Here is a 21,190-nt window from a genome sequence, read left to right on the forward strand (position 1 = left end):
ACTATAGAGATTTATGTACCAAAGTCAATATCTTATACAGCACCCTCTGCTTTATTGAAAGCCAGTTCAATTTTACTAAATAAGGAGAAACACTATCACCATATTTTAAGTCTAACATTAATCTGACTGCAGCATTTTGAGTAAACTGTAAAATATGCATAAGGAATTTGGGTAACCCTCAACATAATGAATTACAATAAAACAACTAGGCACAAACATACATTGAATGACTAAAGTCAGGAAAGGGAAGATATTGCTTCAAGGGATGCAATATGGTCAAGACCAGTGGAATAGATGAGTTAAAAAAAGGTTTTAACATGTTCCTCGAGGACGGGTCCATTAACTATTAGCCAGGTAGGCTTAAGGAATACCACTTCTTAATACCAGGAGCTGGGTGTGAACAGGGAATGGACCACTGCATCAGGATCTGTTGGGTACTTCTTCTAAACAAATTGGCTTGGCTACTGTGAAAGACAGGATAATAGGCTTGATGTGCCATGTCTGACATAGTAAGGCTTTTTTTTTTTTAATGTTTTCAAGATCCTAGTATAAACTATATTCTGAACTGGGAGTACAAGAGAGCCAGAAAAATGACATCTCTGTGACTGTCTGTAAGCAATTAAGACCTACTACATTAATCGGCAAGCTCCAGCTGTGGAACTAATTACATTAGCAATGTCTGGATTGATTACCATTGCCTTAATAAATGATGCCTTGGGAGGAACCAGACTGGGTCTCCAATTACAACCATGAGAAGGTGGTGAAGCATCTAGTGACTAATAACTGTCAACAGTTCATTAATTGTCTATGAAATTAAAAGATAGCTAAACAGGGATACTTTTCTTGAGGATTAATACACTTGCTGCTCCAGTAACTGCATGGAGTTTGATAAATTTTAAGAAGGTGGTTTTCATAGGTGATAAAATTATTTCTGTGAAATGTGTCAGTAGCATGAAAGAATTATGATTTCTTTCTATGAAACAAACCCAAGAACCGAGGCTGTCTCCATTAATGTTTGACAATAAACACTAAAATATAGGAAAATCAACTATGCCTTTCCCATAGCTCTTACCTCTTCCCAAGGCATTTACAGTCCCCTGCACACCTCATTTCTCTACTGATACACAACATTTTATTTTAAGGCTCTCCAGCTATTATCTTTTGCACTGGAGTGGCATCATTAACCCTACCAGTGTCTCTCTGACTAGCCCCTGCTTTCACTCCATGGCCTTCATATCATGATCATTTGGACCTTGGCCTCTCTGGCAGTTTCCTGGCCCTCTGCTGTCTCTCTCCCATAGACTTTCTTCCCACTTGAAATTGCACCCTGATTACCTTCAAGTGGGCCTTCACAACCAAGTCTCTCTTGAGGCTACGATCTCCAAAAATCCCTCTTTGAAAGCAATATCAGCTTTTCCTTTTCTTGGATCATGAATTTGTCCTTAACATTCAGCTGCTAAAACCAAGCACATGTTCAAGAAGGAAGGGTGGTGCATTAGAACCTCTAATCTGAGGTTTTGCTATCTATTATTTTCCAGAAATGGCTCCCTTTCGGTGGATCGCACTCCTACCCACACTCAGAATGTTTCATATTATTTGATGTTTTGTAAAATGCTGAAAACCTGGTTTGTTTGGGGTTTTTTAATCACAAGTAGTAGTGTAGGGAGAAATTCTTACCTGTTAATTTTCTTTCCATGAATCCTGCTACACTAGTCTAGATGAGTCTATACAGGTGGGTTATGTTCCCCTATAGAAGGTAAAGACAGAGTATACAGCTTTCTCCTGCCACTTACCTATAAGTGGCTTAGCACCACAAGAAACCAGTATTCCCTTGACAAAGTACTGAAAACAGACTAAACATCCCAATCAATAATACCAATCATCATACATTTGGATAAACAATGATAAACTTCAAACACGAAGAGAAAAACACAACCGAAATGTCAAGACCTGTGCAACTATGGAAGAAAGGAAAAATAGCAGGCAATAGCAAGGCAGGATGGAGGAACACAAAAATGAAAGTTTATCTACCTTAAGAAATATTTATACACATAGACAAGCCAGAAATCAGTATAAAGGCCCAACTTCTGGGGAGGGTCCTGGACTGGAAAGGTAAATATTTTCCTTCTATTTCATTGTGCTACACCACTCCAGATGAATCCAAGGAGGTGGGATGTACCAAATCCCCCCCAGTTAGGAAGAATCAAGGGCCATCTTGAAAATCCTAACCCCATACACTGAATCCTCTTTATTAAAACACAATCCATAAAAGGACACAAAAAAAAAACCAAACCCCACCACCAAGATGACCAAGCAGCTGCGCTGACGAAGTCCACTGGCTCAACCTTCATTGCCGCTACCCAAGCAAAAGACTGAGCTCTAGAAGAATGCATCTGGATAATAGCAGGTGATAGTAAATACCCAGATGAACTGTGTCCATTAGCCATCAATAGAGGAACTCAGATCAAGCTTTTCCCCACACGTAGTGCATTTAACACAAACAGATTGTTTACCCCACAGAAGGGAAAAAAATCCCCTCCAAGGAACAGAAAAGCACCTGGCGAGCATCTGGGAATCCCAAAGATCCGAAACTGCCCTGACTGCTGCCCTGCAAGAGAGGCAGAAGAGAAAAACAGACTGAGAAACATTGATGGTACTTACAGCACAAAAGAAAGTGCAGGACAAAACAAAAGGCACTGAATCAGCTAACAGGAAGGGGGCTCTGAAAGACAAAACCGGCAACTTTGAAATACTGCTTGCCCCCAAAGGAGAACGAAAAGATGAACTAGGAGGATCACGGACTCTGGCCTGCTGATCCAACAGACTGCCTCCTCCAGGGTCCAGAGACTGAACTACCAGATCCAGGCAATGCGCTCTCCATTTTAACAGGCTCCAGCTTGACCTGAATCCAGGCTGTATTCCCATCAACAAGCTCTAAGAGACCATCCACTAACAAAGGTGGCCCAAGATGGATTCTCAAGTCCCGGAAGACCAAACCTCCTAGACTGAGAAAGAGAAGACAACAGATGTGATCCATTGCAATCTCAAGTGACCTCCAGCCCACAGAATCAAATCCAAAGTGGCCGCCATGGAGTTGAATAGCTGAAGAAAATATCAAGCTTTCAGAGTCACAAACCTCAACAATTGCCTGGATAAGTGAATCGTATCAACTGAAGAAAGACGTATCTGGCCAGACTCTGAAACAAAGTGCGCCCCCCAGGCAGTCAAAAGATTGAACATAGTGAGGTTGGGATTGACACAAAAGATCACCCAGTTCAAGCTTTCTAAAAACCCAATGCCCTCCGGGCTATATTCTGCCCAGAAAACCAATAGCCCAGAGGAGACTGTACTATAAGGCCTTCTCTCCCTATCCCTCCCAAAAAAAAAAAAAAAACCACCGCCACCACTACCATAATCTTGGGAAAGAACCATGGTGCCACTGCAAACCCAAAATAAAGCACTTATTTATTTATTTTATGTACCGACATTCGATCTGGATTGAGATATCACATCGGTTTTTACATTCAGGTGCTGTAGGTATTTCCCTATGCCCAGAGGGCTTACAATCTAACGGGCCGATACAGTAAAGTCCGAGGGAGAGCGGACGAATGCCCATTCTCTCTCATCGGAGTGCACTGTACTGTATCAGCCTGCAAGTTTGTACCTGAGGCAATGGAGGGTAAAGAGATTTGCCCAAGGTTACAGCAGGACTCATACCCTGGTCTCCTGGTTCATAGCCCACTGCTCTAACCACTAGGCTATTCCTCCTCCCCTAATGCAAGAAACAAAAACCAGAAATCTCTCTGATCTTTCCAACTGAGGGGAATAGAAGAATAAAGAAAATCAAGCTTCTGACAGAACCAGAGAGCTCATAGGAGATTCTCTACCGGACAGCCACCAGTACCAAGCGAAAGGTAGATCCAAATTTTCTCTCATGCATACTCATTGTGGATATCCGGAAAACCTGACTGGCTGCGGGGGTCCCCAGGACAGGGTTGGGAACCACTGATCTAGAGTGTAGAGAACCACAATAGAGGACTTGGTGGACCACCTGATTAACAGGATCTCCAAACAGAAACTTCTCATCCTCGAAATACTCCATCCAAACACGGGTATCCACCTGACCAAAGCACGCTGGGATTTCAACTGCAAAACAGGTGAATATATGAGCCAGCCCCTCTAAGTAAGGGAACCTGATCCAAATGTTCTGTTTTCTCTTTTTTTTTTTTTTTTTTTAATACTCTCCAGGAAGTATAGCCAAAGCCCAGGTCCCTAAGGACCTAAGAACTTACAGGGTGCTTTGCAAGGCCCCGACACTTGGGGAGAAGCCCTCATGCCAGAGGGCGCTCTGTGCTACCCCACAGACCTCTGAAATACATTTTGTGTAAAAGGCCAAAGAAATCTGGAAGACAATCAACAAAAACCTGCATAGTTGCTTACAACACCCAAAATCATGGGATCCAGCACTGGGAGAATCCCAATACTACTGCATGTTCGCAGTCCTGTGAGGGCAAGGCCCAAAAATGGCCAATGCTCCATCAAAACTGCAAAGCCTGCAGCCTCCACTGGGGCCTGCCATAAACCCACACCAGGAGAAATAGCCTACTATGTGGTCAACTGTAACTACAGGAACTCCCCCCAAGCATTTGAGAAACCCTTTCGAGATCCTCCCGCACGCATGGTGGTTCTACCATGAGGCCCTGAAGGTGGGCAGACCCACAAACTGGGTTGGCAGTGATGCTCTGGATCCTCCAGAGTGCAAAGGCCTCCCCCTTGGAGCATCCCAAACCAAGAGAGATCCTCCATTGGCCACAATTCAAAAATCTCCCCATAGGGACTTAACCCAACAGAGCAGGAGCCTGCAAACAATGGCCACAAGGCCCTGACCAGCAGACTGACGAGTCTCATCTGCTATTCATAAAATAGCTTTCTTTTTTCTCCCTTTTTTCCAGCAGAAAGCAGCCGAGTCGGGGGGCTTAGGGAGAGAGAGGATTCCCTCGGCAGAGTCTGAATTGTAGCAGCGAAAGATTCTCTTAGACGCCTACGTTTCTTTTTTAAATTAGAGAATACAGGATCCCCTAAATGGCTCAATCAAGTCCCTTCTGGGACTGAGAACCAATATTTAGTGGGACTCGCTCCCCTGGACAGACCAGGGACCTCGCTCTTTTTCAGGGAGCTCACTCTCCTAGACTGAACCAGGGATCTGGCCCTTGCTGTGTCAGGGTCTTTGAAATCCTGCTATATGACCAGTGGGCCTTACCATCTGCTAGAGACAGAGAAAACTGGTTTCTTCTGATGCTACACCACCTATAAGTAGTGGCAATGATATCACAGGAGAAAGCTGTGTATTCTGCCTCCATCTACTGGGTATGGGGACATAACCCAACTGTATGGACTCATCTGGACTGGAGTAGCAGGATTAAATGGAAAGGAAGGAGTATTTGGTAGGGACCAGTTAATATTTTAGCAGCTGATTGTGTGTGGGTGTGATAAATTGGGGAAAGGGACCAAGACAAGATGCATAATTTGTTGATGGGATTGCTTACTTTACTATTGATTGTTGCACTCTCTATGGCTTTAAGGTTTTTATATTTGGGATTTTGTTTATGTAATATTGTAAATTACTTTGTTGAATTTATGGGTTGGGTTTTTTTTAAACCTGTTATAATCCACGTTGATGTACACACTGCAGGTTATGTAATGCAAAAGATAAATTCAATCTGAACTACAATTCCCAGCAGCCCAGTACTAATTCCTTCCTCTTTGATCAGTCTGGTTTTGTATTCTGCCTTTCTGGGGTGTGTCTGCCCATATAGAACTCTTGCTTCATCACACCAACACAATATGCAAGTACATACAGTATATTCTTCTATGTAATTACTTTTAAGCATATTTTGTACATATACCAAAAATATTCTCTTTACAGACAGAATAACCTGTAAGGCTGAAACTGTGGCTGTAAATGTACTGCAAACTAAACTGGACAATCTAAAAGCCTTAACAGAGTTACCCAAGTTCAGATATGTATAGAGGAAAGGGTCATTTATGGTAATACTCTTTAAAAAATATGTTTTAAATTATATATATATATATATATATATATATATATATATATATATATATAACTTAACATTTCTATAGCACTAAATGATTTTATTATATTATCAAAGTTCTCTCTCGATTCATATTTTTTTTTTTTGGGGGGGGGGGGGGGAGATGGGGCCCAAGTTAACATGGGTGGGCAGTAGACATACAGCTCTAGGCCTTAGGCATGCACCCTTACAATGGATTTCTGAGTAGTTTGCAACAGCCATCATGCCACAGCTACATTTTTAAATATATTACTTCTATTACTTCAAGCACTTACCAACATTAAAAATGCCTTATTAATCTTTAGTAATTTTTTTTAATATGTATTGCAGTTTGTAAATACACAAAGAGCACATAACAAAAACATCAGATCCAATCACATAATAAAAGAAATATCAATATATTCTTTAATGAATCCGCTTTCCAAAAATGGATAAAAGTACAAGAAGATAGCAATAATCATAAAAAGATTTGCAACAGGTGCAGAACAGATCTAGGACATGCAAAAAAAAAAAAAGTCAAATTCCGGTTGTCATCTCAGTGACAGCAAAACAAATTCCCTTCACTCCCAAATACCTTATGAAGTAACACAAACCCCACAAAATAAATAAATAACTAGAACTTTACCATACCATAACAGCAGTAACTCTCAGGACTCAAACAGCAGCAACCTTATCTATGAAAAGGCAGCAAGGCAAACATTACATCAGGCCCTAGAACACCAACACACTACCTAATGGGCAAACAGAACAAACCAGACTGCTACAAATCCCTACAGAGAAACTACACGCTAGCCAAAATACTGCACTTCTGTCACACATAACCTTACCTAAGGCAGAATAAGGGACCACAAATCAGAAACAGATATGCAGGCAAAAGTGAAATGGAAAACCTGAGAAACCAGACTCTTTGAGCTCTGGAATCCTGAAGAAAAAGCAAAATACAAATATTTAAGAAAGGTACATTCCCAAGGATGGCATATTCCAGTCACGGAAAGGCAAACTAAATGTTTTTTTTTACCTTTGTCATCTTATCTTATTTTTCTAATCAGTTGGTCCCAGTTTCTTTTTCCCCCTGGTCTGTCTTTTCCTTCTTTGGGATCTCTTTTATTCTGTTTGTCACACACACACACACACACACACACACACACACACACACACTCTCTCTCATGTTCTTTCACACAGGATCCCACTCTTCCATGCTCTCTCACACACACATACATATAGGCTCTCACTCTTACATGCTCTCTTTCACACAGGCTTCCACTCCCCCCCACATACACAGGCTCCAATTCCCACAAACACAACGGCTCTCACTTAGTCTCTCTCACATGCAGGCTCCTGCTCCCACTTCCATACATATGTACACACACAGGCTCTCACTCTTATGCAGGCTCCCACTCCCATATATACAAGTTCTCACGCCCATATGCTCTCTTTCTCTCTCATTCACATAACCCCCCCCCCCCCCCGAACCACCCAAGCAGGCTCCCATTCATATCCCCCAGCCCCCCAGGTAGGCTCCCATTCATGCATCCCCCAACCTCCCAGGCAGGCTCCCATTCTCACACACACACCCCCAGACAGGCTACCATTCACACACACACGCACACCCCCAGACAGGCTACCATTCATATTTCCACACACCCAAACACACACACCCACAGACAGGATACCATTCAAATCCCCACCCCCCACCCCAGGCAAGCTCCCATTCACATTCACCCCCAGGCAGGCTCCCATTCACACACACACACACCCCACCCCCAAGCAGGCTCTCATTTTCACACACACAGAGAAGCAGGATACAATTTACACACACACACACCATCTCAGGCAGGCTACCATCCACATATACACTCATACCCAGGGGAGCTACCACTCACATTCACACCTACCCCCCACCCCCAGGCAAGCTCCCATTCACACATACCCCCACCCCATGGCATTCACACCCCACGGCAGACTCCCATTTAGACACACACCCCCCCAGGCAGGCTACCATTCACATACACACACACAGAACACAGGCAGGCTCCCCATCAACAGTAAAAGGGGGAGTCTGTTCTGCTGCTGGTGTGCCCGCCCGCAGTATTCAAAACACACGCAGCTAGCACTCCTCTATGCTGCTCTCGCGATGCCCGAGATCAGCTTAGAGCACTTGCTAGCTACATGGGTTTTGAATGCACAGGGCTGGCACACAAGGAGGAGCAGGAGAACGAGCACCTTCTGGTGAGGTTTTCTTTTTCTTTGACTGCTGGCTTCCCGGTCCTATTCCTCTTCTCAGCAGCATCACGGGCCTCCTCCTCCTCTTCTCAGCCACCGGTGGGACGGGAATCACCGGAGGCCTCACGGGCCTCTTCTCTCGGCCGCAGTGGGATGGGGGTCCACCGATAGCCTCTTCTTGCCTGGCGTGTCCACTACAGACCTGTGACAGGGCCTCTCTTCGTGGGCCGCCGGGCAACACTGATTGGATGGGCCTGAGCCCAAAGGGGTCGGGCCACGGCATACCCAGGCCCACCCGTGGCTGCACCACTGGTCTCATAGTGCATTTGCAGGTCAATTTTCTACCAGCAACTGTAGCAAAAAATAATGCAGTTTGGAAAAGGGAGACGCTGAAATGGGTTCAAACACGAGGCATGCATAATCAGAAACCCTGTACCATGCAAGAGAAACCCTGTACCGTGCAAGAGAGAAGATGCGGGAATCCAATAATGCTTTGACTTCAAATGAGCATTGGGACAACTGTTAAATATTTTGGTTTTGCTCCGTATCAGAAATCCCAAATCCAAACCTCTAAACCGGTAAACCAGTCTTATTTTCAAGATTTCCCCAATGAATATGCGTGAGATATGTAGCTCATACACACTCAGTGTGAAAATTGCTGAAATCCAGACTGGTTTCCAGGCCTTCAAGCACTAGATCTGGGGGGGATCTTTGCTCTGTATAACTGAGGTATTGTGTGAACAAAAAATAAGCTGAACTGCTAATGCGGTTATAATCAGGCTGTTTAGTTTGAAGTGTAATTGCCAGCGTTACTGTGACGTCACCAACTACTGTGAAAGCATTTGGTTAGCCACAGTCATCTTGTCACGTTTCTGCTTTGCGGATCAACAGAGGTACCTAGTTCTCAAAAAATAAAAAAAAGTAAAGACATTGATATAATGCTCCCTGGAAGATTTTTAATGGCTGCTCAAATAATGAATTCATGATTATAGTTATTGATCCTACATATGGCATAAATCATATGCATACTATGTATACATTATGCACACATTTGCATACTGAAATTATTTACACCATTAATATTTCACTGTTTGATCTACTACAGCACAAGCCTCACCTACTACTAGTAGAGAAAACTATTGAAGAAAGCCATTTCATTTAGAGTTATCTTTTAATAACCAAAGCAAAATTGCAGCAACATTTTATTCTGAGTCACTTTTCAGCAAATTAGCCTGCATACACCTTCTCAGTTCAGTTTTTAGTACAGTGCCTTAGATAAACAATATGCCTTTTTTCCCCAAATTACCCAGAAGACAGAATCAGAAAACAAACCATAAAGTAATTACCAGGGAAGGTATTGTCAGTTTAGGGTCTGCTAAAGTGCTATTTTGCTGTATTTTAAAAAAATGCGAATCTGTGTAACCCTGTACAATATGAAGGATCCAAGATAATGGACGGATTATAAAAGGCTGTTGCCTGAGCTCTGAGCCTTTTTCTTCCATGCCTTAGTTTGTCTTTATTACCTACTGCATGGTTAAACACAACTTCGGGTCTCCTGAAGTTGCTGGACTGATGGATCATTTTGTTTCCTAGGAATTTCTTATTCAAAAAAGAAAGTAACAGATCCAAATACATACATTTTCTGCCAGAGCAGTCTTTAGAGAAGGGGCCTTCCAGCCTCGCCCTACTCAGATACCTAAGGATGGTGCGTCATCAATTTGTGGACTGCTGTGTAATGGACTGGAATTTTCTTGCCTCTTTTTAATTGTCGATCCATTTAATTTCTGTACAAGTGTTATTTCTTGGATGTTAAATTAAAAAGCATAAAATAAAACAAAAAATTGCACAACACACTAAAATGATATAAACACAAAAGGTGCTAAATTTTTATTTTATGTTCAAAATCAAACGCCTCCATAATTGCATTTTAAAGCGCATTATTGTCACTGATCCTTTTCCCACGGCTACATGAAAGGGCTTCTTTCCCCCAAGTCACCTGTGAAACCTATATAATATTTCCTTTATAATGGCAGCGCCAACTTAATATAGATTCACTTAAGGAACAATCCCCGTTGGGAAGGATGTTTAACGCTACTTAATGCTCTGTCTGGAGGAGCTGAGAAACCAAAGTGAGAGCTCAAAATCTTAAACTCACATGGCCTGAGGCAGTAAATGTCCATCAAAGAGGGGAATGTTGCAATTAAAAAAAATTGAAATGGGTCTGTTTTAAGGTTTTTTTCACGTTAAAAAAGTCAGCTGACAAAACTATTTCAGGAAACATAAGCTGCACTCAAACACACTATTCATAAGCTAGCTAAGTGATCATCTTACTTTCCTGTTCATTCCCTATTCCTTTCACCGGCATGACCACTGGGCGAGTGATCGGAATTTAGAACTAGCCCCAAACTTTTTCACAGCTACTTAAAAACACACTTACAGTTAGGAACAAACTGGCAATCCTGCTGGTAATCTCAGCAGAGGTGGCAAAGATTGCACAGGCACAGAGACCATGTTACCCTTAGAGGTGATCCCCACACAGAAAGGTTAAGGGACATTGGCTCGGCAGTGTGGGAAAGTCTGTATTGCCACTGCCGATAACTGTGCTATACTTACTCTATAAATAAATAGAGGCCTTCAATTTCCAGTGCTGTCAACCTAAAAATGTGCTGAGTATACGCAAAATTTGCTGAGTATATGCAAAGGACAGAAATTAGTTGCGTTATTTCAATCCGATTCATTTTTGAGTGTGGGGTTTGGGAACATATTTCTCCAACTTGGCAATCCAAAAGAGCTCTATGTGATTGGGGGGGGGGGGGGGGTGAAAGACTAATACGCATGGACTGGGAGAGGGACCTTGGTGTGATAATGTCTGATGATCTGAAGATAGCAAAGCAATGTGACAAGGCAATAGCTAAAGCCAGAAGGATGCTAGGCTACATAGAGAGAGAGGAATAACCAGTAAGAAAGAAAAAAAAGAGCTGATAATGCCCTTGTACAGGTCCTTGGTGAGGCCTCACCTGGAGTACTGTGTTCAATACCGGTGCCCGTATCTAAAAAAGGATAAAGTCAGGATCGAGGCGGTCCAAAGAAGAGCGGCCAAAATGGAGAGGGGTCAGCATTGGAAGACTTATGAGGAGAGGCTGAAGGATCTGAATATGTACACCCTGGAGGAGAGGAGGTGCAGAGGAGATAGGATATTGAATTTGGCCGTCTGGGAAAACAAACATAGGGGTAACTTCCTGATGTGGCTGTTACTATCCTTAACAGATAACCCTGAAATTCTTGATGCAAATTTAACATTACGCTCTGCTTCTATGGCAGAAGGTAACGGGGAATTGGATTCATACAGCAAGCAACAAAGGCCCTGACTCTGAGGGTCTGGAAAACTGATAAGTATGGGGGTGACTTGTATGGTGTGGCAGAAACTTCCATGAGATTGCTGGGCAGATTGGATGGACCGTTAGTCCTTTTCTGCCGTCATGTCTATGCTTCTATGTTTCAGATATCTGAAAGGTTTTAATGGTGCACAATCAGTAAACCTTTTCCATTGGAAAGAAATCAGTAGAGCTAGGGGACATGAAATGAAACTCCAGGGAGGACGACTCAGAACCAACGTCAGGAAATATTTCTTCTCAGAGAGGGTGGTAAGGCCTGGAATGCCCTTCCGGAGGAAGTGGTGCAGACGAAAACAGTGAAGGAAATGCTAACGTCTGGTACTTTATTAAAGCCTGCTAGCTATTTGAATGTATTTTAGTTCATTTTTCTCTCTTATAGTACAGGCCATGCACCATTTTGATTGCCCTTCTTTGGACTGTCTCTGCCTTGTATGTGTCCTTTTGTAGATGCGGTCTCCAGAAATGAACACAGTACTAAAAGTGGGGTCTCACCATAAACCTGTAGAGATGGCTTACTACTTGTTTTTTTCTGCTAGGGATACGTTTCTTTCTGCATTCAAATAAACTATTAACTTCCCCAAATGCTGTGTCACATTAATTGGTTGCATTGAGGTTATCAGAGATGACGACTCCAAGGTCTCTTTCTTGTTTGATGTTTGCCAGTTCTTCAAAAAATTATTTGGTCCTTGGATATCTATCTCAAATATATGATTTTGCATATCTTAGGATTTAAGTTTAGTTGTCATATCTTTTTTCCAATTTTTTTAAAGTCCATTTTTCAATTTTTTGGACATCCTTTTTCATCTTATTTACTTTTCTGGTTGGTCTACTTTGTTGCAAACTTTCATATCTTCTGCAAACAGGCACACTTTCCCTTCTAACCCCTCTTTAATGTCACTTATAAACACATAAAAGATGACTGTGGGGCACCCCACTGGATCACCTTTCCTTCACCAGTATGAACCTCACTGACCCGCACACTCTGAGTCCTGTTGCTCAAACAACTTTACTCAGTTTATAATTGTTCTTCCAACTCCCAGGCTGACTAACCTGAAATCCAGACACTGGCCTACCTGATGTATTACTTTTATCACTTCAAAGAAATCAATCAAGCCTGTTTGGAAAGACTTTCCCCGTGTTGCCTATGATCCAGTAACCAACTGGTTTTAAGGCATTGAGCTATTCTATTCTTCAGTACTGTTGCCATAACCTTGCCCAGCACTGATTTTAAACTAACAGGTATGTAATTTTCTGCTTCTTCCTTGCCATGCCATACAGCTTCACATCTGTTTTTCTCCAGTTTCTTGGAACCTCTCCCTATTTCGAGCAATGAGCGGAACAGAGCTGTGAGAGGTGCCGTCAGCATCTCTATTAGTTCCTTCAGTATCCTATCAGAGCCTATAGTCTCATTTACTTTCAACTGTGCCTGTATCCTGAATACCACCTCCTCAGTAAAATGGAAATCTGTTCACTCCATAGTCTCTTATATCTTTGCCTCTGGTCCATCAACCTTTGTCTTCTAGTATGAATACTATGCTAAAAAGTATTCATTTCAGTTATCTGCTTTCTTCACTAAACCCATCCTCTTCATGAATTTTTACAACTTCCTTTTTGGTCTTCCACTTTACACTTATATAGCTAAAGAAAGTTTTATCCACTGCCTTTGATTGGGCAATATAAGCCTTTATTTGAACCTTTGCCTATGCAATTGCCCTTTCTGTTTCCCTTTGTTTTTCCTGTTCTCCTCCATCTGTGTCTATCTGTATTTCTTATATGCTATTCTTTTAGCTCTGAGTTTTTCTACTGCTTCATTGGGGAACCATATTAGTCTCTTCTTCTCCTCCCCTTTGTTAGCATGCCTGACACAATGTGTAGCCATTTCAATGTTCCTTTTTATTATTGTCCATAATTCCTCTGCATCTTAAATCACTTACTCCTGAAAAGACTCTCTTAACATAAATCATTCCTTTTCTGGAAGTCAACCCTTCTAAAATCTAGAACGCTTGCTTGAATATAAGTTGGCTTTTAATGTTTACATTGAACCACACAGTATGGTGATCACTGGACCACAGCACTGTCTACTATCATAACTTCGGCAACACTATCTCCACATATTAGTACCAAGTTCAGTGTCACCTCTCCATATCATCCTCAACTAATTGCTCTTGCAACAATTCCACAATTCCCTATTTCTCGATCTGACACGCTCCTATCTACATCTGGTAGATTTAGGTCATCCATAAATAGCACCTTGCTTTTGTATGCTATCCTTTGGAGAGCTTCTATCATGTCCACCTCTGTTTCTTCCCCTTATGATGGTAACCCAAAGTTTTCACCATATAGATTTATAATACCCCCTAGATTTCCTCAAGACAACCCACAGCACTTATTTGCTCCTTGCTCACTTGGTAAAAGCATGTAACAGTAAATAACAACAGAGAAAAGCCAAATGACTCATCTAGTCTGTCCAGATTGACAGGTTTTATGTGTTTGCTTATTACCAGTTAAACAAGATGACTACTTTCTTCCCTGAACAACTTCAGTTGACAAGAAGATGAAATGCATACCTATGCTGTGTGAGAACATTTACTGCCGAAGGATGATTGGCACAATATGCAAGGTACAAACTTTTCATTTGTGGCATCAGATTTAGAAAACAGCCTCCAACTCTCTGTTGAGCTTCAGGCAACCTAAAGAAAAACAGAAAAGGATAACTGTGAACTCAAACACTACAAAAGAACATGATAGGCAACAGTTTTTATTGTGTGAAAGCCACCATATACATTTTTAAAAGCCCAGAATTCTCAGTATGTATATCTTTTGGGCCAGTCAGTTTCCTCCCTCATTTGGGCTTCATGCTCATTCAGACATAGCCTCTATCGGGCTATGGTGCAATGAGAACCTTCATTCACAATTACCTCAGAATTTGCACCTATTTTATATCTCCTTCCAACTCACTTAGCCCAGGAACTGCACCAACTGTCCTCAATCAATGGGCATGTACCAGGGTTCCTTCCAAAACCTTGCGATCATAGACCTCCACAGCATCCCCAGTCTTGGTCAGAATTGGACCCAGGTCCTCTGCTTAGCATTTGCCACTGATCCAACAGGCTGAAGTATTATGTTTAATATTCTTGACATGATTACTCATTTTCTATGGAGCACATTTATAAACCTTTCTCCCTACTTTCATATGGTCACCCTACACAGCACATATAACAAATAAATGACATCAAACAGATGGAAAGTGCCTTTGGTATTATGAAAGCTTCATTTTGCAAGCAGCATGCAGATACATTATAATCAGAGTGCAAGCATGAACAGAGTCCTGGTAATTATGGTGGTTTATACATGTTTGTACATAAATAAATAAGCATATCGGTCTCATGAAAGAGAAATTAGCAGGAATGGCATGAAGATTTCAAATCCGTATCATTCCATAAACAATAACAAGAGCGAGCAATTTACTGCTTTCTAACATCCAAAAACATAAGAGGAAAATAAAGACCCCATTTGAACAACGGCCTAATGCACATTTCAGAGGTTGCTTCAATAGTGGCTCCCTCAGCCGTAATCATATCTAAGTGCATGTCTCCCACAGAAAGGTCCCAGCAGGTTGTATGGAAACTCAACAGTTTAAAGCTGCCCTTCCCATACAGTGGCTGCATGTGTTTGAATATACACTAGCAGCAGAAGATTAAATGGCTCTAAGGCTGCTTTTGACCAGTCACCATAGCAACATAGTAGATAACACAAAAAAAAAAGACCAATTGGCCCATCCAGTCTGCCCATACTGCCAAGAATACATCCCAGCTACTAGCCACAGAGTGTGACCACCTGCAAGATCTCTCCTCATTCAAGAGTCTTTTTTGTCTTCCTCCTCAGTATCCTACCATGTCAGGTACATGAGCATAAAAGATTCCCTTAGATCCCTCCTACACCTCACCTTTCTCATGTCAAACCATGAAAAGTACTTGCAGTCTGCTAGGGAGATGCAGCTACTAGCTTGAGTTTATCATCACAACCTGACTAAATACTTACTTTTAAGAGTAAAACTCCTAGGTGGCATGCATAGCATTCCAGAGCGACCCAGCTACATGAGCACCTGTACTGCTGCTAGGACTTCCAGTTTATTACAGCACATATAGTCTTCCAGACCTACTTAACTGCTAGTCAATTCTACCACTGCAGCCTGTCAAACTTAGCCATATGATTACCTGTTTTTCACTAAAACTTCTAGTATGGTGCTATAAACATGTGCCACTAGGTCAAGCTTTTCTCCTCTCTCTTCACTTTCAACAACCAAGGATCCTCTATGCTTATCCCTATGCTCTTGTAAACTCCGTTACTGTTTTAGCCTCCACCACCCACCATTCCCCACATCCACTACCCTTTTGCAAAAAAAAATATTTACTGTTATTGCTCCTTAGTCTTATACCTTGGAGCCTCATATAACGTCCCCTTGTTTTAGAACTTTCTTTCCTTTGCAACAAGTTTGCTTCTTGTGCATTATCAATACCTTTCAGATATTTGAATGCCTCTATCATATCTCAACAGTCTCTGCTCTCCTGTAGGATATACATGTTTGGATTTCAAAGTCTCATCTCAAAGGGCTTTTGATGCAGACTCCATACCATTTTGTTAGTCCTTCTCAGGACTGCTTCCACTTTGTTTATATCCTTCTAGAAGTAAAGCCTCCAGAACTGAAATCAATATGCCAGATAAATGTCTCACTAACAACTTACATAGTGGCATAATAGCCTCTTTTCTGCTAGTTATACCTCTTTCTATGCACCCTTGCATCCCTCTGGCTCCATCTCCCCTTTTTGCACCTTATCCCCTGATGTGAAATCAGATATAATCATCACAAGCTCGTATTCTTGCTCTGTGGACAATGACCAAAGTTCATATTTTTTGTATTGAAACTTAGCTGCCAAGCAGTTGATCCTCTTCGAACATTCTTAAATCACATTTCATTCTGTCTCCTCCATTAGGAATACCCATTACATCAGGGCTCAACCAATCCTGGGTGTCAGATCACTATGGCACCAAGAAATATCATGGTACCCAGGGCTTAATTTGTGACACAAAGCCTGAGAACAAAATACCAACACATTATTGAAGTCTCCAGGCATTTGCATTCCAGTTGGTTTGGTCGCATGAGCCAATGTGCAGAAAGAGGCGGCAGAATCGGCCCACTCATCGAGGAGATGAGGAAGAGAATACATCAGCCAGAGCAGTCAGGAGGAGGTAGCCATTGCCTGCTTGGGCCGATAGAAGGAATAAGCGATAATGGTAGCAGCATCTACCTGTGTGGCAGCAGTAGCAGAATCAGTCCAAGAACAAAGCCTCAGAGACGGTGGAGGGGAAGAGGGGTATGTGTGGGCTAGGATCATCCCTTGGGAGGGAAGACATAATGAGCTGAACGTAAGAGAGAAAGTGTGAGTGTTAGGGTCACGCAGGGAAGGGGATAAAGGGAGAAGAACTGGAGAAATTACTTACCTGATAATTTTGTTTCCCTTAGTGTAGACAGATGGACTCAGGACCAATGGGTATAGTGTGCTCCTGATAGAAGTTGGAGACAGAGTCAGATTTCAATCTGATGTCAGCACTACATATACCCATGCAGGAAGCTCTGCTATTCAGTATTCTCCTCGAAAAGCAATTGTGGCTATATGTGTGTTTGAATAACTTGATTAACTTGGTTAACTCGATCAACTTGAGTAACTTGATTAACTTGAACTGGTTGACGTGATTTCTAGCTGGAGATCGCCAGTGCACTCAACCGAGAAACTCCAACACCCTGCAATTATGGGTGTCTTAACTAGGGGTAAAGTCTGGCTTACCCGTGCTTGTCTTGCTTTCGGGGATTGTCACCCGAGGTTTCTGGATTTTGGGGCAGCCGTGGACGGAATACTGAGTCCATCTGTCTACACTAAGGAAAACGAAATTTCTCCATTTCCTAGCATGTAGCAGATGGACTCAGAACCAATGGGATGTACAAAAGCTATTCCCGAACCGGGTGGGAGACTGCCCGTGGCCCACTTAGTACTGCCCTTGCGAATGCTGTCCCCTCCCTGGCCTGAACATCCAGGCAGTAGAACCTCGAGAAAGTGTGAATGTAGGACCACGTCGCCGCCCGCCAGATCTTGGCAGGTGACAGCATCATGGTTTCTGCCCAGGAAACTGCCTGGGCCCTTGTGGAATGGGCCTTGACTTGTAGAGGTGAAGGCTTGCCTGCCTCTACGTAGGCCGCCTTGATTACTTCTACAGGTGGTCCGTCTTTCATGCGATCTTTCCAGGTATCAGATTAGGAGTCTGCCGCCATTAAGATGGCGTAGAAGGCGTGAGTCTTCAGAGTCCTTCTGCTCGTCTGGAGATGGCAGCGAGAGGATTTGGTTTAGATGGAAATGAGAAACCACCTTTGGAAGGAAAGAGGGGACAGTGAATAGCTGTATGGGTCCCGGTGTGAATCTGAGGAACGGTTCCAGACAGAATAGTGCTTGAAGTTCGGAGATTCGATGGGCTGAACATATTGCCCCTAGGAATGCAATCTTCAAGGTCAGGAGCCGTAGGGACAGACCGCGTGTAGGTCTGAAAGAAGCTCCCGCTAGGAAGTCGAGTACTAGATTGAGATTCCATAGGGGTACTGGCCATTTTAGTGGTGGTCAGATTTGCTTGACCCCTCTCAGGAAGCAGGAGACATCTGGATGGGAAGATAGACTGATGCCGTCCACTTTGGCTCTGAAGCAGGCCAGCGCGGCCAGTTGAACCTTGATGGAGTTGAGAGACAAACCCTTCCTCAAGTCATCCTGCAGGAATTCCAGGATCATGGGAATTTTGACTGTCCGCAAAAGGATGTCGCGGTCTTCACACCAGGCTTCGAATATTCTCCATGTTCGTATGTAAGCTACAGATGTGGAAAACTTGCGCGCTCGGAGCAAGGTGTCAATCACTGCCCTCAATCATCCACTCTTCTTCAGGCGAGTCCTCTCAATGGCCAGACTGTAAGAGACTCGAGTTGGGTCTTTGTGGAGGATTGGTCCTTGCTGGAGCAGGTCCCTGTGTGGAGATAGACACAGGGGGTTCCCCACCAGAAGTCTTCGCATATCTGCATACCACGGCCTTCTTGGCCAGTCCGGGGCCACTAGAAATACTAGCCCCCTGTGGTGTTCTATCTTGCGAATGGTCCCACCCAGTAGTGGCCATGGAGGAAAAGGTGTACAGCCGGTCTTTTTGTGGCCAGGTCTGGACGAGGGCGTTGATCCCCTGGGATTGTGGTTATCATCTGCGGCTGAAGAACTTGGGCATTGGACCGGGTTGCCAGAAGATCCATGGCTGGTGTTCCCAGGCTGTTTACTATTATCAACTGGAAGGCTGTGGTCGACAGCATCCATTCCCCTGGGTCTAGACTCTCTCTGCTGAGGTAATCCGCAGTGAAGTTGTCTTCTCCCACGCTGTGGGCGGCTGAGATCCCTTGTAGGTTTACTTCCGCCCAAGCCATTGGGGGGTCTTCCAGGAAAACCTGTTGGCTTCTGGTTCCTCCCTGGTGATTGATATAGGCAACTGTTGTGGCGGTGTCTGATATGACTGACAGATTCGCCCTGGAGTCTGTGACTGAATCGTAGGCAGGCTAGTTTGACTGCCCGTGCTGCTTCTGGTGGGTTGATGTTCCAACCCGACCCCCTTCCTTGTTTCATTGCCCCTGGGCCATCAGTTCCTGGCAGTGGGCTCCCCAACCTTGTAGGCTTGCATCCGTGGTGAGCAAGACCCAGGTTGGTGGGGATAGCCTTACTCCCTTGCTCAGATGGTCTTCTTATAACCACCATTGGAGCTGGGTCCGCGCCTCCGCCGGTAGCTGGAGGCGAACGGCATAGTCCTGGGACATCAGGTTCCATTGTGACAGTAGGGAATGCTGTAGCGGTCAATGTCCAGGGTTGATGTCATGAGGCCGAGGACTTGGAGGTAATCCCACACCTTGGGGCGAGAACAACTCAGCAGTTTTCGCAACTAGTCCAGTTTACTTCTCCTTGTAGGGGGAAGAACGACCTTGTCTTGTTTGGTGTCAAACCGAACTCCCAGGAAATCTAGTGATTGGGAGGGCTGCAGGCAGCTCTTGGTTGTGTTGATGACCCACCCGAGATTCTATAGTAGTTTCTTGACTCAGGTGGTCGCCTGATGACTTTCTTCTGGAGATTTTGCCCTGATCAGCCAATCGTCCACATACGGATGTACGAGGATTCCTTCTTTCCTCCGTGTCGCCGCTACTACCACCATGATTTTGGTGAATGTCCGAGGGGCTGTAGCTAGCCTGAAGGGTAGCGCCCGGAACTGGTAGTGAAGATCCAGGATTGTGCAGCGTAGGAAGCGCTGATGATCGTGATGGACTGGGATGTGGAGATAGGCTTCTGACAGATCCAGGGAGGTCAGAAATTCTCCCGGCTGTACCGTCCTTATGACCTAGCGTAGGGTTTCCATGCCCAAGTATGGTAACCTCAGGTAGCGATTGACGGACTTGAGGTCCAAGATGGGCTGGAACGTGCCCTCTTTCTTGGGGATGATAAAATAGGTGGAATAGTGTCCAGTATTTTGTTGGTGCGTGAGCACGGTGTTATTGCCTTTACAGCAAGTAATTTTGTCAGTGTGGTTCCCACCGCTGTCCTCTTGGAGAGGGAGTGGCACGGTGATTTCACAAATTTGTCTGGAGGGAGGGTGGGAGTCCAGATAGTATCCCTCTCGAATGATGGTTAGGCCCCAGTTGTCCGACCTTATCTCGACCCATCTTTGGTAGAATAGGGCAAGCCTGCCCCCTATGGCTTCTTCCTGTGGATGGGTCTGTTGATTCTCATTGTGGGGTGTGGCTGGGGCCTGGGCCGGCTCCCCTCTTGTTCTGTTTGTTCTGAAAGGACTGGCCCCTGCCTGCGGGGCGAGGTGCTTGTTATGTATTTTTGTATGGTCTAAAATGCTGTGATCCTCTGCCCTTAGATGTTCGGGGAGAGGGGCGTTGGCTTCTTTTGTTCTTGTCCTCTGGTAACCAAGGTACCGAGGATTCGCCCCATTTGTCGGCTAACTTCACCAGTTAGCTTCCGAACAGGAGGGCTCCTATAAAGGGCATTCTCGTGAGTTTTGTCTTAGAAGTCGCGTCGGCTGACCAGCTTCGGAGCCAGAGTTGCCTTCTGGCTGCCACAATGGATGAGAGTCCCCTGGCTGAGGTGCGCACCAGGTCGGAGGTCACATCCTTGAGGAAGGATATTGCTGATTCTAGTGTTTCGACGGGTGTGGTAGCGTTCCTGGCAAGTGACAAACAGGCACATGTCACCACGGCACAGCAGGCAGCAATCTGCAATGACATAGCTGAAATGTCGAATGACTAAGGATGGATTCCAGACGTCTGTCTTGGGCATCCCTTGAGTGCCGCTCCTCCTTCGACTGGAATGGTAGTGCACTTTGTGACAGCGCAGACCATGGCGTCCACTTTGG

General features: G+C 44.0%; 1 protein-coding gene across 7 annotated transcripts in view; it reads right to left on the reverse strand.

The window, feature by feature from the left end:
• ARHGEF7 (Rho guanine nucleotide exchange factor 7) overlaps positions 1-21,190 on the reverse strand; it is a 367,648-nt gene that overhangs the window by 119,056 nt on the left and 227,402 nt on the right. For all 7 annotated transcript variants that reach the window (XM_029604696.1, XM_029604689.1, XM_029604690.1 and 4 more), the window contains one exon: positions 14,278-14,400. In XM_029604696.1, coding sequence (XP_029460556.1) covers positions 14,278-14,400 — 123 coding nt within the window. The remainder of the gene's footprint in view (positions 1-14,277; positions 14,401-21,190) is intronic.

This window comes from Rhinatrema bivittatum, chromosome 5 (genome assembly GCF_901001135.1).
Source record: "Rhinatrema bivittatum chromosome 5, aRhiBiv1.1, whole genome shotgun sequence".
NCBI classification, from domain to species: domain Eukaryota; kingdom Metazoa; phylum Chordata; class Amphibia; order Gymnophiona; family Rhinatrematidae; genus Rhinatrema; species Rhinatrema bivittatum.